Genomic DNA, 26,168 nt, shown 5'->3' with positions numbered 1-26,168 from the left:
AGGCTGATTTTTGTTATCTCTGGACACAGAGCCAGCATAGTTGCTTTAAGCCTGTTAGCTTAGCTTAATGCTAAACTAAAGGGCTTCTGGTTCCATATTTTACCAAACAAAGAAAGTGAAAAGGCCTACGCATATCTCCAAAAACTATTTTTTTAACAGACTGCAGCGACGAGTCAGTCATGAATGATGATTCTTATGAGCACTAGTAATGGAAAGTATTCTTGATCATTTGTGCCAGCTGACTGCTGACTTGTTACCGATGACACTATGACTGAGAGTCTGAGTTAACTACGAAAACGAAGAAGATTTGAACAAGACAAAATCATTTAGTGCAGGACATCCAAATGAACATGTAGGATTTTTCTGTTCTCATTCATGCCAGAAGGAGAAAAACAGCAGAAAAAAAACTGCTCAGAAAGCGGCGGAAACATGATCAGGTCACATGGGCAGATCTGATATCTTTCGAAGAGCTGTCCCATCACTACTCTCACAGCTGCAGTCTTGTTTTGCAGACAGTCAAGGTCTCGGGACTGTTTTAGTAGCCACGTATCCCAAGAGATAAAGCCAAGGCTCATTCTTGTACAGCATAAATCTTCAGCAAGGACTGACAAGAACTGTTCTTTATTCTCTAATAACAGCAACATGTTATCAACGTAGTGTTTGTGGGACATTTCTTGGCAGGTATTACATCATTCCATTTCATGCAGGAAACTTCACAAGGTTATTTCTGTAAGTCTACACTGTGGGAATCCGGGCTTGTATTCAAGAGCGTTTTAATGGAAACATCTATAATCTATTTGTACCCAGAGAGGTTAGTCAGGAACTTTGTCAGTCACTATTGTTTAGTATCATCTCCATGCTGTGGTACTGGACTATCACGACCCTGTCAATGTCTTGAGAGATTCTCACAGTTCACAGCACAGCTCTCCAGATTATGGTACTAGGAGCTCCAGATATTTGTGAGAAAGCGGTACGGCAGCAGCACTCCATTAAAGGTGTGAGATGTTGTCTTTTTGCTTCCTTAGCGTCACCAACTTCTTTGCTAGTTAATGTCAAAATATAACATATAAAACTTTCAGGTCAAATCTTGGCATGATCTGCTTGTCTTCCATGGGAGAAAACAAAACCGAATCGGACATAAATGCCAATGCACGCAAAATTAATTCAAACATTATATGAAACATTTTTATTAATAATCATAAAATGCAGAAAAAACATTAATTCCATTTGTTTCATTATAACATCTTAGGATAAAAGCACCAACACCGAACAGTAACAATTTTATCATGAAAACCCAGGGCCTTGTGGAAAGTAGGTTTGCCTTTATTGCACCTCAAACCTGCCCTGGCTGCACCGATCAGAGATCACTATACACATACTGTAGTCCACGTGTCCAGTGTCGGTTTACCTCCCAAAACAATGGGAAGAATCCCAACAAAGGACAGTGAACCTCATTCTTAGAGACACAGATCTAGACGGAGGCATTTGTGAGATGAGGAAGATGCTGAAAGTCGTAGCCATTTCACAGCTTCTCGAGATCAGACCGACTCATAAAGCTTTATAAAGCTGGAGTTCACCGGAGAGGCTGGATGTATGCGACAGTGAGAATGAATCTGAAGAGATCTGACAAGACGACTGGCTAATTTTACCTTGAAATACACTTACTGAAGGGTTCGTCCTGGTCCTGAGTTGGGTTAGAGAGGGACTTCATCATGCCACAAGATGTTGAATAAGTTTGTGACATGCAATAGAAAACTGCTCACTTCATTACGTGATTTCAAACAATCTGGGGAGTTCCTGAGTTAAGACCTTTGGCAGGATTTTAGAGTAAACAGCCTCGACCGCAAAGCTCTCGCAGATTAATAATGTACCAGGATGGAACATGCTGGAGAACTGCACTGAAGCTTTAATCATGCTCATATACCAAAGGACTTGAATAACAGCACCTCACCTTTTTGACTGATTGTACAAGTAAGCTACACAACTGGTTGAAATCGGTAATGAACGTAATGTTTTTTTTGTCATTCCCACAAACTATTCTCACATGCACATACACCACATCGCCCCTCCAGATTAGAGAAACTTCCGTAGATTAGACTGGACTGTAAGAAAGTTGCCAGGCAAGCTCGTGTTGAAGATTATTAAACCATAAAACCCTGCAGCACAACAGGAAAAGAGTAGTATTTATCAATAGCTGCAATTTCCTTGTTTTAAGTGAAGGAGAGCACCGTGCTGTCCGTCTGACTAGTAGTATTAAAAACTGACAGAAATACGAAGACACAATTAAAAGCATAACATGTAACTGCAGTTGTATCAAACACCAAGAATAAGAAAATCAAAACAGCATCAATAATAATTACAAAAGACCTCTCAGTGCTGGTAACAAACAGACTACAGTCTCTAATTATGTTCTAAAACGACTTTCCGCTTTTCACTTGAACACTCGCAGGTGAGAAGTGAGTGCACAGGACAGGAGTTTACAATAAAGCTTTCATTATTAGTCTAATCTTCCCTTAGATATGCACTGGCAAGTGGAAAAAAAAAACAGCACACACACTCGCTCTCACACACGCGCACACACGCTCATACACACTTACAAACTGAGCTTAAGTGTATTCTCACTATCAGAGAAAAAGGAAGCTTGGTTGCTCTTACTCCTAACCAAAGTGATGCACACATGCACCCCAACACAAGTGTTCTACATCAGCATGTCTTTGCAATTACACAATATGCTCACATTACAAGGTAGGGCCTTGACAGTAAGACATCTAAAGACAGACAGTATGTGTGTAAGAGGTTGACACATAGTTTTGTATGCACCAGTAGAGATTTAGTTGGTAAAATCTGAATTGTTTGGAAACAGAAGCACCATTTTTTCCTGCAGAGTCTAGATTGCTAAAAAAAAAAAAAAAAAAGACACAAATATGTGAAAACATCCGATAAAAGTGAAGACAGTTCTAGTGCTGGAGTCGTGTTCCAAGCCACAGCACTTTTGTTTGCAGTAAAAACACGCAGCTTTTGAGTTTCTAGTTCTGTGGTCAGTGTGTGTGTGTGTGTGTGTGTGTGTGTATATCACAAGGATTCAGGTGCTGTTGTGTTGCCACGCTGTTAGGCACCATATGTGTGCAATGCTTAACTCTCCTTGGCTTCAAGCCTCCTGTTTAACAGGCTGAGTTTAAGGTCACAATGCAGCACCAAAACACCCCTATTCACTTATATATACTCATATATATATATATATATATATATTTATATATATATAGACTGTATATAGATACATTTTTATATACCTTTCTATTTATGATGGAGAGACAAACAAGGAAAATCAAAAGGTTATGTACAAAAACAGTGTGTCTCGTTCACTAACAGATAAGCAGCTCACTTTTGAGAGCAAAGCAGGCTGACTTATGTTCAAAACTGTGGCGTGAGAAACATGAACAGAGGTCCTCATACCTGTTTGCTCAGACAGCTGAGCCAGCTGTTGCAGAGCAGTTTTATGTAAAGGTGGTGCTCACAGTTGTACACTAGGCATTCAAAGAACCAGACAATAGAAACATTAAATACGAGAAAGGAAATGCCGGAAACAGCTTTACAAATGTCCCTGTGTACAGCACCACGTATTCGAACGGTTTTTTGATGTTTTCACTATAGAATAAATAAGATCAGGTACAGTCCAAATGTAGCACCATTGTTTTCAGACTGTGAGTCAAGTACACACACTGTTGAATTCTACAATGTCAACACATTTCAGGATTAAAAAAAAAAAAAAAAGGAAAAACAAATACCAAGGCAAATGGAGAGACTGACGGCATAAATATAATAATCTAAATTATACACAACTATACAGTCGGAGAATGAATCACATTCACAGTACAAACATTCTTTACAAAAATACAAATTACACAATTAAAAAAAGCAAACAAATAGGTGTGAAGAGAGTCCAGTAGTTCGCTGTGGTTATGATTACTGTTTTCTCAGTGTGTGAGGATTTGCATGCATGAGTGTGTGAGTGTGTACGTGTGTTTGTATGATCTGAATGCAGTACAATTCCACATACATGTGAGTCCTAAAACATTTGCTTAATCTGGCAATTCCAAACAGCAGAGATAAATAAGTTTAGCTTAGTAAGAGTTAAGAATTCCTGCTGCGGTCCCACATGGTAGTGTGATTTACCCAATTGACTGAAGAAGAAAATCTTAATGAAAACAGAAATGAGTTACCCTCTTACTGTATTTCTTTTACACCTGGTTTCAGCTTCACTAAAGCACTCATCTCACTGACAACACTGGGTCTATACTATTCAGTGACTGATCACATCTACACAGGCCACCATCTCATTAAGTGAACTTCATGGGGTCTTTTTAAAAACATGAAAATGTACTCAGCTCTGCTCAGCATTATTGGCACCCCTTGAAAAGTTCTTAATTAATTAATAAAAATAAATTAATTCATCACATACTCAAACTGAAATCAGAAGCAAGTCGTGTGTTCAGACTTCAGAACACTTCACTGCACATCATTCTTCAGTTCACTTAGAGAACGGCAAAACACCAGACCGCTGTCACAATTATTTTTGCAGTAAACAAACATACTTACACTGATATGTTAAAATTCTGGTATTAGAAGAGAAACACTGAACCACACCTTTATTTTAGTAACATGGCATACTTCACTGGTTTTGCTCCAGTCAGTAGCAAAGAAAGTAAATATTAGTTCTGTGTGCTAAACAGGGCAGAAAATCATTTTACAGTGGTTGTACCACTATGCTTTTAACAGATTGAAGAGTACGTACCCATATTTCAGTTTTCTTAAATATGACAATATTGTAAATCTTCAACCAACCATCATTAACCAGAGTTTAAGGGGTGTCAACAAACCAGACAGGACTTGTACATCTTCTGCTACACGAGTAACTTAACTATCCAGTGTGAAGTAAGACCAGATGTTCCTCATCTTGTTTCAGGTTCTACTAAGTTGCAACAAATATTGAATTTCACTGAAAGAACAAAACAGATAAGAGAGCAGGCATGCAGAGAGGCAAGCTGCATGACATCTGAGCAGAGTTCAGTGAACTGGTCTGTGTCGCTTGTGTGTTGCACTCATGCACAAATACGAAGTGAAACTGTGGAGGGAACGTGACTTCTGTTGACATTCAGCCTAAAAAGGTGGACTGTGTGCTTCATTGTGTCAATAAAAACAGATAAAACTGCTGAACACTAGTTGTTGGAACAGTGACTGAGACAAACAGACTGACACACTATCATACAACTGAGCACCTTAATGTTGAACCAGACATTGAGACAACATTTTTACACGACCAGTATCTGTGAATTCTGCTCAAAATTACCATAGTGGCGGTCTTTGTGTGTGTGTGTGTGTGTGAGTAAATGGCTACATTTATACAGCGCTATTATCCAAAGCGCTTTACAAGGTTTTTGCCACTCGTTCACCTATGCACACACACACACACACACACACTCACACACCAATGGCAGCGAGCTACCACACGGGATACAGGAGTGAGTGGGGATCAAACATCCCCCACCACCCCCCTTGAGAGAGAGTGTGTGTGTGTGTGTGTTGGTGTGTCAGAGATCCCAGTACAGAAGCCAGTCTTGGAGGCGGTTGGGTAGTGCAGACATTTTGAAGCACCAGTGAGTGAGGAGAGTGCCTTGGTCCACACCTGGACATTTGCATAGTTTATTTAATGTTGAGGTAGTTTTCATCAATTACCTGAAAAACCAAAGAAGACAGAAAAAGACATCATGAGTGATTCTGTGCCTGACAGATTCTACACAGCAAACAGGCCATAACAGTATTGTATCTGAGCACTTTCAAAATCCAAACTTATAATCCAGCACGACTATGATACTTTAAATCTAAAAGTTGACTTACCTTGTTCAATCAGAACAGCTTGTGGGAGCACAGGGAAAACAGGTATCCTGTCTCTCTCACTTCCTACCAGTCTTTCTTTCTTTCACTCTCTCCCCCTTTCCACCCTGTGATTGCCAATTGCCCTTCCCCTCTCCACCCCACCCCAACCCCTCACCTCCAAACCCTATCTAGGTCGGGAGCCAGGCAGCTGGGAGGTGGTGTAGGTACCATGCATGCCCTGAGTCCTCCACATGCTCCCGCCACCACCTGAGCTGCTGGCTGGTGGTGGAGGGGGCTGTCGAGGGGAGTAGTGAACTGCGAATGGACGAGACGAGGTGGAGGTTGACAGACAAGAGGAGGAGGACGACAGGGAAGCAGCGGTGGCAACAACAGAGACAGAAGCGGAGGAGGCAGAGGTGGAGGAAGAGATGGAAAGAGAGAGGGATGATTGGGCTCTCTGGTGGTGGAGAGAGGAGTGTGACAAGCGGGAGGAGTGGAGGGAGTCTGATCGAGAGGATGGCGGGGCATCGGAGTGTGTGGCTGCAGAGGAGGAGGCGGAGGAGAAGGGCACGCTGTGCAGGGGTGGAGGAGGAGGCAGGGAGAGCGTGGGAGGAGAAGGGCTACGCAGGACTGAATGGATGCGGCTGTGCTGGGCCTGGGACAGGGAGAGGGGGAGAGTTGAGGACACAGAGGCCAGGCGCGTGGAGGCTGGTTGGGGAGTATTGTGCTGCTGGGTTTGGGAGGAAGTAGAGGAAGAGGAGAGACTGAGCAGAGAGCTGAGGCCTCCAGAGGTGGGCAGCGTCGTCCCAAACTGATGGGAGGACACTGTGGGAACCACGTGGTGAAATATACCTGCAAATCATACAGCAGAAATGGAGGGAGGGCGAGAAAGTGGAGACAGAGGGAAGAGAGAGCAGATACAAGTTGCAAAGAGAGCGAGAGGGAGGGGGACAAAGAGAGAAGCAAGGACTGAGCCAGGTTGTGCATAGCGCCAAGCAAGTCTTTGACAAGCACACAGAAAGCCAACAGAGTCAGTCCACTGTGAGTGTAACCAAATCCAGGCTGGCCAATTTAAATTGCACTAAAACAATTCTCATGACAGCTAAATTTTTATGTGGGTTGATCTTAGCTTACAAGTGAAATGACTCTGACATAAAACTCAAACAGATACACCCACAGAAAATGGCAATGTAGTGACATAATAGTTATACTGAACATGTTCATAATTCATGGTCAATCACAGATTTTTCAGATTTTTGTCTCAAGTATTCATTCTGCTAAAAGGCAGCATTTTCCAGGGGTGTTTTCAACTGCAGCACTCAAGCAGCCAGTCTATGTCAAAGCAAGGCAGCACACAGAGTCAGTCAGTCAAACTGTCAGCGAAGCAGACAGAGAGACAGCAGCTTTGGACCATCACTTACCTGGCTCTATTAGCGGGCCCAATCCCTCAGACTCACACTACTCTTTATCAAGATGACCCCAGGTTAAGACTATGCCCTCACTCTTGACTGTTTAGTGATCCTGAGATAAAACTTCACATGTTCATCAGTTTGCTGTTAGTGATGCTCACCTCCAGCCGCTCCACCTGCCAGCCCAGCACTGGAGAAAGTTCCCAGGGCAGAGTGTCCGTTGACGAGTCGTGGGGTTCCACTCACTGTGGATCCGCCTGTCTGGGCCCCGAACAAGGATTGTAAGACTGAGGTCCCTCCGAGTGGGAACTGAGATCCCAAGTACTGTCCCACAGATGATCCTGCGGTTGAGGAAACTGCTACAGGACTGCCCCCCACCTTCCCACTTAGTATGCCCCCTCCACTGCTGGCAGCAGCAGATATGAAGAGGTTCTGACTGGCCAAGCTGCCGCTAGTCTTCAGTTCCCAATCACGGGAAGCCTTCTGCTTCTGGAGGGCCTGGCGTTGGTCTGAAACACTGCCTCCCTGCACACCACCACCACACCCGCCACCTCCAACACGGGTTCCTGCTTCCTGACTGAGGAAGGGGTTGGCAGTCATGTAGCTGGACGACTCTCCTTCACTCCCTTTCCTCACCTGCTGATGCTGCTGTTTGTGGTCAGAATCAGAGTCTGTGCCGCGACTCGACCCCCCCATGCCGAACGGAGAGCCCCCCTGTCTCAGGTCAGAGTTTGGCTGCTTAGGGTCAGAAATGGGTGAAAAGGTGGATTTCCACTTGCTGGTAGAGGACAAGGATGACGAAGATGAGGCGTCACTGCCTGTGCTGTTGCCACTGCTGCTACCAGATTTCCTGCCTAGCAGAGTCAGAAAAATGATTTGGCATCATGCAGCGAAGTACAATAATACATTTTTCTTTTAGTGTGTGACATTTTCTTTTCTTACCTCTTTCACTCTCCCCTAGTCTACCAGGTCCGTCTCTGCTCTCCAAGGATATAGTAGCAATTTTTCTTTCAATTCTAGAGAAAAAGAATAATGAACAATCAAAACAAACACAGCCACACATGGCAACATCATTGGGGATTTTCCATACACGTGTGCTGGTCTGGTTTGACTCAGTTTGATTCAGCGTGTCAGCCCAACATGGTAATGATTAGCATCTCCATTACAATAGGTCTTGCCTGTTTGAAGGTGTGTCTTTAACTGATAACATGCTTGGGGTGGAGAAACATTTCCTTTCCTCCTCAAATTGAGCCCATTAAAATTTTTTGAGCAATACAGAGATGGAATTTGAATTAGCGCAGTGCATCTTTCTCTTGCATGTAATTTTCCTCCCCACTGTACTGAAAAAAGACGCAAACAGCAAAATAAAGCAGACATACGAAAGTAAAAACAAGGATGCTAGTGAGAAACTAAACTTCAAACCACAGAGGTTCAGCTAGAGGCTACAGAAGTAATGAGAGCTGAACACACAGACACTTTTAATACGTCTTTCCTTCTTGTATCCTGTATATGATTTGAGTATCGCAACACACAATTGTTTCAAGGGGGCGGCAGTCACGCTTTGGTCAGTCAGCAAAACGTCATGGCAGTCGCCTTGGTGTTGGGCCGGGTGCCCTTTGGCCCCCGCTAGACACAATGTGGTGCACTTAAACTGGTGATGAAATTATCCAAATGTGTAAGGAGGCTTATAAAATCAAAGCAGAACTTAGGTAATCAAAGGCATAATGACATATTTCATATCCCTAACTTTAGAATGAAATAGAGTCAAAGGAAATGTTGTCTGCTGGTTACTAAGCGACAATACAAAAGACCTTAAAAAGGGGAAAACAGCCCCCATCTTGCAAAAAGAGCAGTTGCTGAGCAGTTACACTGATGTTACTTTCATCTTCAAATTACCGTGAGCTGGAGCTGTCAGCAGGGTATCCCGAGTCTTCATCATCAGAGCTGGGGGCTGAGGAGTAACGACTTGTGCCATTGAGCTCGAGAGGACGTTCTCTCTTCAGGATGGGAGGCTGGTCCAAATCAGGCCCATTGGGGCTACGGCTTGATTGTTCTGGAGAGGAGATGGCAGAGATCTCCAAAGGCTGGTTGATGTTATTCACCTGTTAGGGCAGAAGACCTGCAGATTACACCCGATGACACCCGACAATAGAAATACTGTGATAATGTAAACTAATTCTGTTCATCCACGTAAAATTATGGGTAGTAGTGTAACAGAATTGATTCATGAGCATAGCAAATCTATAATTGATAACTGACTGATTATTCAAATACATAACTTCATTATATCACAATATACTACAAAAGAGGACCTTAGAAAATCATCAGTGTAATCAGACTCACCATGGAGTTAATGTTGAGTGGTGATCCTGAGGAGTGGTTGTTTGAGGTGAGTCCAGGAAATGACCTCCTCTTTGGGGACCCGCTAGCCGTGACAGCCACCGTAGAACTTCGCTTCCGTCTCCCCCGCTTACGTCCCTCCTGAGCACCGAGGCTGTGAGAGGAGTGTGATGATGACGTGTGAGAGGGTGGCTGAGCGTGCTGTGTGCCGGGGGACTGGTGGTGGTGGTTTCCATGGTTACTTTGGTATCCCTGCTTGGCTGAGTTACCAGCGTGATGGTGGAGGCGTGATCCTCCGGCTGCACTGCCTCCACTGCCTGACAAAGAGGACGAGGAGGAAGAAGAGGAGGAAGAAGAGAAGAAGATTCTTCTACGCAGTTCACTGTCCTGGGGCTCAGTGTCAGATTCACCTCCCTGGTGATCCTTTCCATCTTCGGAAAGAATCCTTGGGGGTCCATCTGCATACTGGAGCACCCCTCCAGTACTGAGTGGGGGGCTCTGGATGGAACCTCCTCGGCCCATTGGTCCCGTCAAAAGAGTGTTGGTGTGTGGAGAAGGTGATGAAGAAGCACCATTATGGTCCTCAGGATGGAGACTTCCATTCATCAGCCCTGAATATCCTAAAGGGAGACCAATTAATAGTTAAAGAGGCACAGGAGGAACAGACAAATATCAAATATAAACCACAATGTACTTTATACACTTTATTACTCATAAATAAGCTACACAAACCTGATTCTTCTAAGCACAAACAATGGTTTGATGTGATACAGGAAATGAGGTCAATGGAAAGACTCACTTCTATATTAGGTTTAAGGGAAGGTTTGTTTGCAACGAGACGGCAGAAGTGGATACTTTACCAAAAGAAACTAAACAATATGTGGTCATACCTAAGGTAAAGCAACTACTGGGAATGCTTGATTTCTCTGTTACTACCTGGCTCTCCAACAAACTTTGTCTGGTTGCTTCCTTTACTTTTTAATTTTTTACCTACTCAGCCTGTGCTTTTGTTAAACTTTTAATTTTGACGCTGACTCTGTACAGAGGTCTTTAAAAATTGATTTAAAAAAAAGTGAGCTACATAATGAATATAAAATGCAAAATGTGAATATGAAGTGGCTAAAGGGTAATCCTTACCGTTGGTCTGATTTGCCTGAGACACAGGACTTGGAGTACTTCTCTGAAATTACAAAAATATCGTAATGTGAAAAACACAAAATGTATCTCAATTTTTCCAGATTTTTCTAGAATTGTCAAGGTGAAACCGTTAGATTTATCCTTCACAAGTCAACATTTAATTCATTACATCAGCAGCAGGGGCCTAACACAGACGTAGCCAAGTTAAATACTGCAATGCGGGCCTGTCATGAACATCCTCACCAGTCTCTCAGCCCGACTGGGCAGCACCACACTTGCCAGGGGGATGCTGACTGGTAGTTTACTGGGGTGGACAGTGCTCAGAGGGATGCTTATTGGAAGGCTTGTAATGCTGTTGTCACCCTGAACTGACGGGCTCCTCTCCTTACCACCCTAAGTGAGAGAGTAAAGAGAAAATTAATGTGTGTTACCAGTGCAAGAGCAAAACATCGCAAGGAAGGTAGGAAACCAGTTTAACAGTCTAAGGATACAAACAGCAAAGAAAGAAACATTACCCTCTCAGAACCTCTAGGAGTATTCTGGGTATCAGATGCACTGGGAGAGGGGCAGATTTGTTTGGCTCCAAGCGGAGAGTTAACACCACCCAATTCCCTAGAAATAAACCAAATAGGAAGAAATTTGTAGACCTTGAAAATAGAAAGAATCATTATTGGAAATCAGGTAATTGTTGGAAATCAAACCTATGCGCAGTCGGCCCTGGACCTCTCAGGTTAGCAGAGGCAGTGGGGTCCTGGTTAAGATGCCTCCGCAAGGCAATCTTGGCAGGCGAGAAGCGTGTGTAATCAGGAAGAGCATATGAGGAATTTTGCTGCCTCTGTCGCACATCAGGTGTGGCGGGTACAATCTCGTGATCTGGAGAGATCGGCAGGTAGCGAGAAAGAAGCTCCCCTTTGGTGTTGGCCCGGTCAAAACAGGGTGAGCTGGTGCCGTTGATAGAGAGCTCTGGGCTGACACCATTGAGGGCTGAGGCTGAGGACAGGGTAAGTTTAGAGGAGTCCAGGTCTGTGGAAGAGCGTGGCTCCAGGTTCTTTCTGTATGGGGAGTCCTCACAGGGGCTGTAGGATTTGAGCTGAAGCAGCTCCTGTTGCCTTTGACTTTTCTCCAGCTCAACAATGCTGATCTACAAAAAGACACCAGGGGGAGCCATTACACTAAGGAAGAGCATGCTACAATGATGCTGCAATGTCTGGGAAAATGTTTGCGACAACAATTCATCAGCTGCTCCAGAAAGTTACATTTTATTCATAGTTTAGGTGACAAGGCTAATTCCTTTGAATATCTTTGGAGAGCCAGTGAGATGTACAAAATGGGGAGGCAGGATGGAAGAAAAGTATGGAGTATACAAGATGTAGAAGAGAGATACAAGGATTTGGAAATGAACCCCATAAACTCAAGGAGGCAGACTGCGTACCTGCAGCTCCAGGCAGTGTCTCTGTTTCTCAGAGATTTGTCTGCGTAGCGCCTGCTTCTCCTTCAGCAAACTCTCCAGACACAAAGAGCCCCAGTCTAGCTTTAACTCCTCACATCGAGACTTCAGCTGGAAAACAAATGCAGAGCAACAGGAGTGGTAACAAGTGTGAACCACTGGGGATGATGCTGTAGTAACAGGGTGGAAATTAAAACAACAAAGCCCTGAGGTCTCACCAGTAGCAGACTGTGGTCTCTCAGTAAGGCCATGTCTCTCTCCAGCTGCTTAGTCTGCTCTTTGAGCTGACGATTGTGGGCTGATATCTCCTTCTGGGCCTGCAGCAGGTCCTCCACAGTCAAGGCTTTCACTCCCAGCTGATCATCACACATACACACAGAAAGGGCAATTTAACATCAGTGACAATCCTGTCTCTGCTGACCTCCAGTGGTTGAAGTTCTCACATTGCTGCACTAACGTATTAGTGTACACAGGGTGTGATCCCGGTAAACAGACAAGTGTTTTTCAACATAGCACACGTCACATCCAACAGGGACGATACATGTGTCTCAGGTGCAACATACCTGAAGTTTCAACCAGAAGAGATTAGTAATAAATTAATGGAAACAACAACACAACACTGCAGGAAAACACCCATCATATGCCTTCGCTTGGTAATACTGAAGTTGTGTTTCAATTTCTGTTTAAACCATGTTCATCAGGAAATAAGCTATCCAGGCTAACTATCAAATTGCTGTATTTAAGCACCAGTTGTTAGTATACATGATGTGCTTGGAAATGCAAAGCAATGTGGGTTTCTGTGTGTTTCCTTGATTTAATAAACTACTTCAAAATAAAATAACTGTATGCATTGGGGTGAAGGGAAAGAAAACACGGAAAACACATGATGCATATTTGTGGATGTTAAAAGTTAAGGCTAATTTTGTGGACAGTGTCTTTACATTACTTTAAAGTACTTTCCTGTGTTCTAGAGAGCAATAAAGTAGCAGTTCCCACCTCATCTAGTTTGGTCTGAAAGAGACCTTTGATCTTGTCCTTGTGAGACTGGCAGACAGAGTGGAGCTGCTCTGCCTGCCCTGACAGATCCCTGTGTTTTTGCTGGAGACAGAAAAACAAACAACAATACAGATAAGAGGTTGGGCCAAAAAAAAGCAGGCATGACAGTTACATCATTATTCTTTTTAGGAAGAGACAATTTGAATACATTTCATATGTGTTGGCATGGTATGGTACGTTCCTGCAGCAGTAACAAACCCGTAAAGTCTGTATTTACTGATTACCTTTTCCTGCTCTAAAAGCTGCTGCAAGTTGGAGCGGTACTGAGTAGTCCTCATGTGGGCCATGAACTGGAGGTATTGGACTTTGATGTTATCTGCAAAAAGATGCAGGTTGGAGACACAGAGGGAACAAGAGATTAAGATTTCATAAAGATCACATAGAGAAAAAAAAATCAATTTAAAAATTCTTTAAGAAAAACAAAAGTCACACCCCACTTTCTAAGTCATCTGCCCATATGAAAGCTTAACTGTAACTTTAAAACCAGCAATTTCAATGTTAGATGTAGTCTTCAACAGCTCACCTAGCAGTTGTTGCAGACCAGGAGGAGTCGGGCTCAGCAGCAGTTGACTAGAGGGATAGTGCTGGACCTTGGGAGGTAGCTGGTAGAAAGGACTCTGAGGTGGCCGGTATGCATCTGTACACACACAAAAGCATATTTATGTTAAGCTGAGATTCCAAAGCCACACACTGTAGATGTAAAGAGGGCATTCTCAGACAGCTTGAAGAATGATGTTCCGATTTACCCTGAGGGGGTGCTGCAGAAAGGGTCTTGGCGTGCAGCAAATCCAAAGCGCTCTGGTTCTTCTTGTTTTTCTTCTCTGCAGCTGGGGCAGCTTTCTTGGGTCGACCACGTTTCTTGTTGTTCAACTTGCGACCTTTGGCCAGGAGTCGGGCTCTTCGGGGTTTGGCAGAGGGCTTGACCACTGTCACCAAGCTAGGACGCTCCTCCTCACCACAGGAGTCCTGCTGTAATAAGCATGGATAGACACATACAAAGGTAATCAGAAAAAGAGCTGAGCACTTTCTGTGTTAAGTTGAGGTATGCATAAGCCAAGAGGGAAATGTCAAAGTGAAAACAATGGCAGACAGTATAACAAAAGGCAATACACTTAAAGTTGATTCATGTTTAATCCCCATCTACCTGGTCCTAGGAAATGCTTCCCACACAAAATCTTGTAAATCTGTGCATGTCTTACCTTGTTTTGTTCTTTAGGTTTTGTGGGTGTGGTGCTATTGCTTTTACTGTCCTTTGTATCCTTCTGCTGACGTCGCCTAGCTGCCTCTTGCTCTTCCTAGTATAAGATGAACCAAATTAATGACTTGAAACTGAAAATACGGTGAGTAGTGTGACAGCCTCACAGAGGATGAAGAATGTGACTTACCCTGAGTTTAGGATTTTTGAGACTAGCAAAATAGTTTTCAAGCTGAAAGACAAGAAAAAAGGATATTATTATATATATATTATTATATTATTACTTTCAAGTTTTAACAGTCACGATGTTCACATCAACTTTCAAAATCTTGTTATTCCGAAGTGTTGGCTGTAAACTCACTGCAGAAATGTCACTGTGAATACAATTTACATTTGATAAGTCTTCATGCAGCGTGTAAACTCTATAAAAATGTGTTTTGGTGTATTTGTGTATTTGGTTTGCAATATTTATGTGGGTGGTATGTGGCAAAGAACATCCATATGATTGCAATGTTCTGCTGTGATTAATGTTATTCACTTCACCTGTGAGTCGTGTTAATGTTGTGGCTGATAACAGATTATCAGTTTAGAACGCAAAAAACTATTTTAACACAAATATAGTGGCATGAAAACAGCACTGAAAATTGCAAACTGCTTTGTTTCTTCTTTCTGAGATGCTGTTGGATCATTAATGCAGATTGCTGATCGTCCCTTGCTTTAATGCAGTCACAAAATTTAATTTCATGAAGTAAGCTGGCAGTTGATTGTTTGTAGTTTATGTAATTTCAGAGGAACCGAGCACATATACACCTTTTTACTCAGTTATCCTTTACTCACTTCCTCTTAAACATCAAAATACATCCTCTACGAAGAAGAACAAAGCCTAATCCATGTTAACAAAAACATCAACCATGTCCACTGCTAAGTTACACCACCAATCTTTGGTTACAAATATGCCACATAACAAGCAAGGAGAGACCAGCCGCATCTTCTTCAGGTGGTGACACAGAACAACATTGACTGTTTGGGCAGCCTGGCAGCTCTCACAGGGATTCCCACTGGTAACCAGGGATTATTTAACCAATTAACGGAGTGAGATATATATATATATTATTGTATATTATATTATTGTCTTATGTGTGTGTTACCCTACATAACCCTGCTTAGATTGCTTACTCTTGGGACAGACTGCTCATTAAGACAGCAGCTGTTATTATGGTAGCTTATCTCTTGAGTTTAAGTTAGCCTTTGTCTCTAGTGTACAATGTGTTTCTACTGCTTGTCATCCTCGCCTCTAATAGAAATTCAAGTCTATGCATTTGGGTCTTCCTCCAAGAGCTGCAGTGCTTACTATGGTGCGGTCTATGGTATGCAGGTAGTAGGAAACTGGCTTTCCAGTCCAGGACACGGAGCCCCTGAGTGGAGAAAGCTCCACCACACGCATTATTGTGCCAATATCTGCAGGACAGATAGAAAAAACACAGGTCTGCATGTCAGATGCAAATCAAAGGAAGCATAAGTCAATGAAATATGCTTTTTCATCCAATGTGGTACTCACCGCTCAAGTTTCTACTGTTTATTCTAAAATTTAAAGGTGCAAAAGGTTTGGAGGATACAATTTTCCCACCTGGAAATAAAAAAAACAGAAGACAAAAGACAAAATGAAACATATTTTCTTCTGATATATTCTAGATGCTGTAAAGTAGACATATACAGTAGCTTCTATGAGTCACTAACATGAAGCAGAGTGGCATTAATCCACAAATAATATATTGTGAAAACTGAGAGTCAAGCAGTGTAGTAGAGCTGTGAGGTCAAAGATCAAGTGCCAAGAGTTGACACAGTGGTCATTGTTATTTTAATCACCAAGGTCTTGACGATCTCTACAAAAACTAAAAGATCTGTTGTAATAAGGAAAGGCTATTAGGGCCTGCTGTTTAAAAGCCTTACAGCTACAGCTACGTTCCAACATAAATAAAATCAATCTAGTTATTACTGACTGCTCTTGCGGTTGCAGAAGTATATTGGAAAGTTCTTCATTTGAAAATGTATCCATGTTTCACGACTGAATAAGAAAACGAGGCTCAAACAGCAAAAGAGTCTTAAATCTTCCTTTTGTTGCATCAAATTTTAGAAAAGGTTATGTCTTTGGTTTGAAGAAATGGAAAACTGCCTTGCATTTCGTTAGTGTACGCCTCAAAGGCTGTCACACCATGGCCTCCTGACTGCTGGCCAATTCGGAAAATATTACAATGAATTATACTCATGTATAATTCACTGTAGTATTTATTGATAGTTGCCAAACACTCATAAAGGATTATATTAAAAACAGAAAAAATACAGCAAACAAACAAATGTATTAATTTGACCACTTTGAAAACCACCACCTTTTTTCCACTATCTAGACTGTTTAGCCTCGTACGTGTGTGTCTTCCTGGACTTGAAAGTTAATATACTGTGGTTCTTTTTGAATACACTTGGGCTGCATATGGCTATAATCCAAAATTGGTAATGACGAAAACAATTTAGTGTTTCACTGAAAAACACTAACCTTCCTTCATGTTAGCAAAGCGCTCCTTCAGCTGGTGATCTACTTCTGGACCAAAGGCAAAGTTATTCACAAAAATAATACTGGAAGACAATCAAAGAAAGAAACATTTCAGAACTACAGTTTGCAGTAAAATATACCTTCAACATACCTTGAGAGAGGAAAATGGTGTAGCAAAATTCTAAAATGAAATCTAAATCTTCCATATGTATGCTTTTTACACCTACACACTGAAGACACAGTGTCAATAGCAATTACAATAGCAACAGTTTCATAGTGTTAGCATTCTGAACTTTTCTTCAGTCATATACCACAAAGTGAGAGTGCATTAAACTGCATAGTAGTTTCTATATTTCTCCCTCTGTGAATAAATTCAGCTTAAAATGGTCTAATTATTGGAAACAAATGGTAATTGTCATCGTTGGTATACCACCTCGTGTTGGCAATCCTGTCTTTCCATTCTTCAGATAGAAAGTCACCTCTCTCCAGCTGACAGAAACAGAGTAGAGTAAGGGTAAAACTCTTACATTGACAAAATACATGTGCATCTGCTCAACACCCAATATTAAGTAAATGCCACACTGAGTCAACTTACTGTGTACTCCCCATGTTTCTTCCCATACCATTTCATCCATTTTTTAAACTCTTTATCCATGGTCTGTAAGATAGAGTATTAATGTAAATATGCAAACAAAATGATACTTTTTTCTCAAACAAACAAACAAAAGGTTTGTTGAAAGGGGGATTAGCAAGTTAGCAACAGCCCTCCAGTGAAATACTGGATACTACATTCACGGTTCACAGAAAATGAAGAAAAATGCGTCTTTTATCATGATATATGGCCTTTTGAGTTGTTTAAAAGCTGGTTAGATTAACTGAAGTCAGGACACATTTAGATTAAGAATAGCCCCTTGGCCCAGTACAAGGGTAATGATGAAAACATGCAATGTGAACCGGGAAATCCATTTTGAAAAAACTTTTTGCCAGACTACTGTGTATTAGCCAGAGCTGTCTGTAGTGGCAATCACACTGAGCCAGCACTGTGCTCACTACAGTGACTAAGAAAGCAGTGAGTATTTACACAGCGCTGTTGTTTGGCTGAATGCAGACACTCTTGCTTTTCTCTGCTTGGGATACCCCTCTGGCTGTGCACAGATAATCATGTACTCACCTCTGCATAGGTAGCTGGAATGTCTGCTTTCTCTACCCCATAGTAGTGTTTACAGTTGGTTGCTGCTGCAACCTGCAGCACTACCTGCCCCACTCCTGCAAATAAGAGACAACCGGTATATGTCTTACACCAGCCGGGTCTAGACTATTATGTTGAAATGCATTTTTTTCCTTTTATCTGCACTGGCATCCTGTCCAACCCCTACATCTTTAAACATTATTGTTCTTTGAGCCCAATCAGTAAACTGTTCCCACAGTAGAATTTGTGATAAACTAACAATATATTTGAAGGGTTTGGAGATAAACTATTGCTTTTTTGTATCTCTACTCAGTAGCATTTGCCTTTGTACCCTAGAAATGGTGTGATGAAAAAGTTGCGATGGATTAATTCTTTGTGAAACCTGGACACCTGAAAATAACTGCTGACTAACCGCTGCCGAGGTCAACAAAGGTGTCATCTTCCATCATTTCCATCTCGTCAATGATCTGAGACACCAGGTCGAAAGAGGTCTCTCCGTACACCTCAGGTGAGAAGGGCTCATAGTTGTTCAGCTTCTCCGGGTCCGTCACTGAGTGGTTGTAAACCTGCTGCAGAATGTGTCTCAGCAGCCCATTGGAAGGACGCTTGTTCAGCTTCATGGGCTGGGTGGTCCCTTTCCACTATAAGACAGGATTATGTAAACATTCACACACAAACAGTCAAATCACTTGCCTCACACCTGAGTGTGTGGATATTATCAAGTGATGCTGACATTTCAAAGAAGTGGAAAAAATACTCTACATGTTTTATAGAAAAAAGAAACCCTTGCAGATTTCTGAACAAAATGCAGAAATAAGTGTATTTGAGAATTCTGGGCCAGATCGCAATTGCGCAGAAATAATTAATTGTATATACATATACTGAACTTTGGTATTGTAAGACAATAATAGGTCATGTGTGCCACAGATTCTGACATTCACAGCACTAAAATGCCTTCAAACATTCAAACTCACCAGCTGGTGAATGCTGTCGATGGCTCTGTTGTACTTGTCACAAAGCCTCTGCATACTCTCGAAGCTGCGAGAATCACAAGACACAAAATCAAGCCCACCATTGTGTACAAGTTGAAAGCCAACTTCCCAGACCAACGCCTAGTTTACCACTGACTGTCCAAGAACAACTTTTATCCTGGTGTTAATCTGAAAATACTCCAATAAGACCTTTGTTTCAATTGTGACATGGACATGACTCAAGGTAAAAAAGATTACTACTGACAGTTTCAAATTCCAGTTATACTACAGTCCTTACAAAATCAGCCCAAGACAAATCAGAAACAAGTTTCAAAAAAACCTTTTAGTATGTTTTCTGAATTGTTTGACTTTTCAGTATGAGTAGCACAAAGAGATTCTGATGTGACCTTAAGCTCACCTCTTTGTGTCATAGTCAATGAGTACGTAGTTTTCCATTGCCAGTTTGAGGTCTGGGATCTCCTCACACACCCACCTACAGAAAGTACAAAATCATCATTAGATCATACACCTGACACAGTCACTTACTGTCTGTGTGAAAGTGGAAGCTTAGTCAGAGAGAGGAAAGGTCACGTACCGAATGGTCTCGATGATTTCATGAGCAGCATCATGGTGTTTATCCTGAAAACAGAGACGGGGACAAATTACTAAACAGCTCAGTATGACCCATTATGTTCAACAGCACCACACCACCTTTAAAAAAAGTTTCAGCAAAACTGAACACCATGACCTCCGAGACAGTAGTGTGCATTGCAGAACTGTAAGAAACAATATAGAAAATAAAGTCTGTATCGACTTTTGTTTAGTAATTTGAGTCACATATCTTTTAACCTTACCATTTACTACAGTGTACAAATATAAATGTCAAAGCCATCTTGAAATCACCATGATCATGCCTAACAGAAATGTCACAAATAAGAACAAATTAATATAATAACACAGAATAAGATTTTAAAGGCCAAAGTATTTGAATAACTATTTCTTGGCTATGCATACCATGTAATTATTGGTGGGTAGAGATGAATGTATTCCTTAAAAACACAAGCGCATGGAAATAACGTCTTCACAACTACATGTTACTGCAAAGCAATTACCCCAAAAAATATTATGTCAGAATCATCCGCTCATTGACATCTGACAAACACAATAGCTGCTGTACACACTGTCAATGAATGAATAGACTACTGAGGAGTGTTTACAACACATACTTGACACTCTGAATGGAGGAGACCTTTAACCATAGTAGTCCATTACATAAGCCTGTAAACCTCCATATCAGACAGGACGAAAAATGACAATCAAACCATGCCTTAATCTAGTCAATACAGTCTTACATTAGAAATAGTTACTTCTCAACTATGGAGTCAGCTTACAAAACACACAAAAGTCCATGATGTGGTGCAATCTGAATAGAAAGAGACAAAACAAACAAGTAAGGACTTGGAGAAATGGCACTATAGCTGCCCATCTTTGCGGCAATAATAAAAAGCTTGGGCTCCAGCAGTGAAATAATCTCCACTGCACTGTTTTTGTAATTGTAAATATTGGAAAAACATTTCACCAGAATTATTAAGGGTGTTTGGGTAATAAATCCTAGTGTGCTTAGTACAGGATACTTTCAAATTTTGGGATTTTCAACCCAAGACTGCGCAAAGATTAACATTATCACAAATGTGTTGGTGTGTGGCGGATGTTAATTGATCTAACTAAAATCTTTGGTCTGGAAAAAACTTAAAATAAGATGAATTGTGTTGAACCCATGCCAGGAAACTATAGTTAGCAATTTTAGCTGCAGTGCGCTGAGCTGCTCCATAGGAGCAATAGGACTCAAGTTACACTTAGAGCGCAGCCAGCCTGAGCCTGTTGCCTGAGCTGACCCACTGACCCACTTTCTGTCTCCTGCTCCAGCACACTGCCAAGGAGAGCCTCTGGTGGAGGAAAAGAAACGGGGCAAAGTAACAGAGGAGGAGAAATCAGAGGATAAAAAGGAAAGAAAGTGAAAGCAAGTAGAGCTAGAAACTGGTGAGAGTGTGTGGGGGGGGGGGTATTTGTCAGCTGTTCCGAGGCCTGGCACAGCAGCCACAGCTAACAGCTCAGTGCCTGGAGCTCCCAGCTTCCCGCTCAATACTGCCCGCCACCACTACTACGCAAACTTCCGCCAAAACTCAAACATGCATGCGCACACACTCAAATATGCATGGTAACACAGGAAATCTACTATTTCTGTCAGCCCAATGTTCCATTTAGAGCTATATTGTTAAGCTAGCTACTAGCTGTGCTGCTAATAAGCTACTGAGTTACAAATCCTGTTTAACATGCATGAGCAGATTTGACATACTGTGTTCCATTGAATAGGGAAGGTATACAAGGTGTGCAAGGGTCTGAAAAAGACTGTGTGCGCGAGCGAATGAGATGCCGAAAGGGGGAGGTCACCTGCTCACACAAAGACGGCACACAGCAACACCAGCATAGGACTGCTGCTAAAAATAAACACAGTCTGAAAGCGAGAGTCAGACAAAAAGAACAGGAGACCCTCCTCTCTCCCCACCGTGGGTATACTGACGCATGTACGACTCCTCCTCTCTACACCACCTCTTCACTCTAACATCAGTGTGACGCATCACGGGTGAAGGTGTTTTACGCTACACCATGCTCCACTACCTCAGCAACCCACGAGAACAAATGACTAAGGCAGGCGTGCCACTTACACCCTTCTGCTACTCTTGCTTACCCTGAAATACAGCTAACTCTTTTAACAGCAAACTAACACATAGAGCATTGGTCTCCAACACTGGTGATCACTTATCTTTTTCTGTCTTTTAAGCAGAGAATATGTCTCAAAAAGTATTTTGCGTCTTGATATCATGGTCATCTGTTTATCTTGACAGACATGCACAGCTTGTCACACTGTTGATAACACTACAAAATAAGTCACGACACACTGTGCATTAAAGTCACAGTGTTGTTTATATGCTGTGTAGGGCTGGTTAGTGCGCACACACCCAGAACCAAATAGACAAGGAGCTACACTCTTCATATGGAAGTATTTATAGACAGACACAGATGTGGGGATTGAGTAAAACAGTGGAGGAACACAGAGCAGTTGAACAAAAGAAAGAGTATTTTTATGGGCTTCATTCTGGGTGTTGGATTAGACCAACATGCCTTATACTACAACAGCCTGTAACAGCCATGGTGTGTGTGTGTGTGTGTCAAAATACAGACAGCACTGTGTTCATGCTCTGTGGATGAGATAAGCAATCTTAATGCTCTGTGGGAGGAAAGAATGAATCTACATGGAGTGGGATCTATTCCTATCAGCAAGCAGTTCAACATGGGTAAAAACTCCTAAATTTAGCTGGAAAAAAACACTTGAACACAGATAGTAGCATGTGTTTTGAATTCTATTAATATAACACTGATGAATAGGAGCAGTCTCCTCTCTCTTCTTTCCTGTTGATTTGACCATATGGACATGAGAAGAGAGGAGAAGGCAGAGGAAGTCTTTCCCCTTTGAAAACAGGAGGAGAGCACCACATGAATAGACTCCATATTGCAGAACACCACATGCAGGACTATCAGCTGTTTCTAATTCAATGCACGACAGCTAGTCCCAGTACAAATAGCTAAACACGCAGGTCAAGAGTATATTCAACAGTATAAATTCCTGACATTCTTGTGCTTGTGTTTATCCTTACAGACCATAACATAAGGAAACAGTTGAAGTCGGGAGGGCGGACCTCTGAGTGTTATCAGACTCTGGCCTGGTGCTGTGGGAGGGTCAACTCTATCAGCCAAAGCAGAGAGAAGCGGCTCACTACATTAACAAGTGACTCTGACTCAGTGACTCGAAACTCATTCAGTTCATAACGTGATGCTGGGATGAACTATATGATAGAATTGAATAACCAGACTAGGTAACGTGGGTGAAGAAGAGATGTACTCCAAGACTTCACTCAGACATTCTGAGAAATTATCTTTTTTTCAGTCAGCACCAACTGTCTCACCACAATTACTATAAATGAGAGATACAGTTTAAGCTAACTACATCAACCATTGAAAAGAACACAAAACTTGCAACCGCTTCCCTTTCCGTTTCTCTACAATGAGTCAAGTGCAGTCACCCACTGACATGTTGACAGCACGCTATACATGGGAACACAACTAAGGGAAGAGAAGTCTCTTTCTTGGCAAGCAAAACTATTACTGTCTGACAGAACTGACAGAGCAGGGATCAAATGGATGTATATAGATCAAGACGCCAAACACAAACAGCTGGTTTCGATCATATGAATGTCACGAGATGAAAGAAAAAAAAAAAACAACACAGAAAACACTCGAGGAATGCGGTACGACCATTCACGTGAATATAGTATCGAGAAACAGACCTCACCATTTTCATTCACACAAATCTTGTACTTAATCTCTACACTGCTATACGTCCATGGGAAGTAGTAGTAGGGAAGACAGGTTATGACTTATTTATATACGACTTGGACCATTTACACGTGCATGTACAGTAGGAACATGAAGGACCATAGCCGCAAAACTTTGGGCAAAATCTACTTAAAAAGCTACGACGAGCTTGACATGATGATGGATGTGAAGGGTGATTTGGGTGATATGTTTAAGTCGCTCCAATTTCAAAACAGCTATTACTCAGGGTCGATTTCTGAATTAGTTGTACTTGGCGCTATGTAGTACCGTCAACGCTATGTACTACAGCCGCTGTGTTAGTAAGGTTACTTTCTAGGAATCATTAATGTTAACCCATGTGGGAAAAATGATTAATAGCTCAACAGCTCTCGTTGCTGGCTCATACACAATGTCTGTCAATATCCCAACCAGTATGACCTGACTCTCCGGACGAGCGTGCCATTGCTCCTTCAGCTAGCCAATGTTAGCAAAGAGGTAGCTAACAAAGACAAAAACAGACACAAAATGTAAATATATACCCGCTAACTTTTAAAGTGTAATACTCACGTATACTGGTAATGGCCACGGATAGCCAGCAGGTTCTGCTCCAACCGGCGATTTGAGCTTGAGCTCCAGCTTTTCTCCCATTCTACTCTTCACGGCGGCTTGGCTGTGATAGATAGCTAGCTAACGTTAGCTATTAACTGCTCTGTGTTAGCCAGCTGGTCGGTTAGCGAGCGAGCTACAACGTGAACATTTTGTAAGAAAAAATCGTTGAAACGCGTGGAATAAAAATACGTCGACTCTCGTTGCGCGGCAAATACATACACAATACGGCCAAGTGGGTAAATATATCTGCCTCGCTTTTCTATTTTGAATAAAATGCCTGTTTATGTCCACTTGCAATAAGACCTCGTCCGTATCGCCGCCATCTTGCCCGGCATGAATATATATGGCAGGAGGCCACTGGTAGCAGAGGGGACACAGACGTCAGCGACGGGACAGTGATCTCAGCGCGTGGGCCAGCAGCACTGAGCAGCAGCGTGCATCCGTCCCACGGCGCGTGAGAGCATTAATTTGCATTATCACGACTCTTTTCCAGCTCAGTACAGAAATATTGATGAAGCGACTAAATGACTTCACAAAAAAAAAAAAAAAAAAAAAAAAATCAAAACAAAACAAAACAAAAGTTAGGCAGACTGACCAACCGTTAATAATTATTAGATTTAATATTACTTAAACTTTGTATGATCAATCTGTAAATCATGAATTCACCCAGTGCTCACTCCAACTTGGCCAAGTCATCGGGCACACAGTCAGCATAGAACAGGCTACACATTTTTTGACTTTGACAATTTAATTATACATCATAGTGTTCTTAATCTATTAATATGATATTAATTGTCAAAATCACCAGTTTCTGTCTTAATAGCTACATGCTACCGCAGTATATTGCAAAACAGGTTGCTATAAAGAATCAGCACACATGTTCAGAATATTGCACACATTTGAAACTTGGTATTGTTCCTATTTTTCGCCTCCATCAGTGAGTAGGACTGAATTATTCATTGCATGTTCAACAATTCCCCCAAACACACCTCTTTCAGTTCCTCTCTTCTCTCTTTCTCTGTCTTTCTTCTGTAACAGACCTTTAGTCATGTAGCAGACAGCAGTGTGTATCAGTGAGTCAGTCAGCAGAGCACCTGGGTCCTAGAACTGGCATGTACAAATGGAATGTGCATGCCCATTAATAATGATTACACTTGTATGTGATAAATAACATGTCAGCTTGGATAAATGCACAGTATATGGGCTGCACAGTGCCTCAGAGCAAATTATTTTGGGGCTGTGTGCAGTTTCTCCCTGTGACAGTGAGAGTTTGCTCATGGTGCTCCAGTTCGAGATATTCATTATGGCTTGAATGAAAGTCTTCTTTTTATGTTTCTTATGTTATTGTTTACTGTCATGGAAGACAATAAACAATGGAACAATAAATACGGAACTCAGACTGAAGCAAGTCCTGCAGAAAATGCATGTGAATGCTGACGGCTGAAATGAACTGCCTGAAAAATCTGAAGGCGCGCATTGCACTGCGTTCCTAAATCAATTAAAATAAAATAAAACCTGGAAGCTGAACTGCATTATCTAAAGGAGCTGAGAGCTGAAATGCATTGCTGGAAAACCTGAAAGGTAAACTGAAACACTGCCAAGGCTGAATGTTGAAATAAATTGCCTTAGAAAGCTGAAAGAAGGAATGGTCTGTATCAATATCAGACAGATGAGCTGCATTGTTGCAAAGAGCTGAGAGCTGAAATCATATCACTGCATGAAAAGAAGGAGGCTGAACAGCACTGCACTGCATAGGATTATTGCAAAATGCATTGGCTGCATGTTCATACGAAGGGTAATAATGTATTGAGAACGGCTATATGGTAAAATATCCAACTGTTTTGACTATTAGATATAATTTTTATTGACCTAACGAGTTTAATGCAAGAATGAGTGGATATGTGACACTACAGAACGGTGCGTTGAAAATAAAAATGTCTTCAACTCATTCACAGAAAT

General features: G+C 41.9%; 1 protein-coding gene across 3 annotated transcripts; it reads right to left on the bottom strand.

The window, feature by feature from the left end:
• Window positions 1–1,159: 1,159 nt before the first annotated feature.
• Window positions 1,160–24,686, bottom strand: dot1l (DOT1-like histone H3K79 methyltransferase). Of its 3 annotated transcripts, XM_046392851.1 has the most exons (29): window positions 24,168–24,686; window positions 19,762–19,805; window positions 19,585–19,659; window positions 19,170–19,233; window positions 18,608–18,836; window positions 18,178–18,272; window positions 17,602–17,664; window positions 17,440–17,495; window positions 17,010–17,089; window positions 16,017–16,085; window positions 15,810–15,916; window positions 14,649–14,690; window positions 14,463–14,558; window positions 14,010–14,232; window positions 13,787–13,900; window positions 13,488–13,579; window positions 13,204–13,305; window positions 12,426–12,563; window positions 12,193–12,318; window positions 11,462–11,901; window positions 11,276–11,372; window positions 11,004–11,153; window positions 10,761–10,803; window positions 9,627–10,243; window positions 9,180–9,385; window positions 8,226–8,299; window positions 7,445–8,137; window positions 5,896–6,726; window positions 1,160–5,733 (listed from the first exon to the last, which is right to left on the bottom strand). In XM_046392851.1, exons 1-28 carry the CDS (start codon window positions 24,246–24,248, stop codon window positions 6,059–6,061), a joined length of 4,884 nt encoding a protein of 1,627 aa, XP_046248807.1. In that variant the 5' UTR covers window positions 24,249–24,686; the 3' UTR covers window positions 1,160–5,733; window positions 5,896–6,058. The 3 variants fall into 3 exon arrangements, with proteins under 3 accessions (XP_046248807.1, XP_046248808.1, XP_046248810.1); XM_046392852.1 differs by lacking the exon at window positions 5,896–6,726 and having other exon boundaries at window positions 24,168–24,683; XM_046392854.1 differs by lacking the exons at window positions 18,178–18,272; window positions 18,608–18,836; window positions 19,170–19,233; ... (1 more) ...; window positions 19,762–19,805; window positions 24,168–24,686 and having other exon boundaries at window positions 17,010–17,054; window positions 17,602–17,617.
• Between the last annotated feature and the right edge of the window lie 1,482 nt (window positions 24,687–26,168).

This window comes from Scatophagus argus, chromosome 6 (assembly GCF_020382885.2).
Source record: "Scatophagus argus isolate fScaArg1 chromosome 6, fScaArg1.pri, whole genome shotgun sequence".
In the NCBI taxonomy this organism is placed as follows: domain Eukaryota; kingdom Metazoa; phylum Chordata; class Actinopteri; family Scatophagidae; genus Scatophagus; species Scatophagus argus.
Note: the sequence above shows the minus strand (reverse complement) of the source record. Positions and strands in the feature narration are given on the sequence as shown.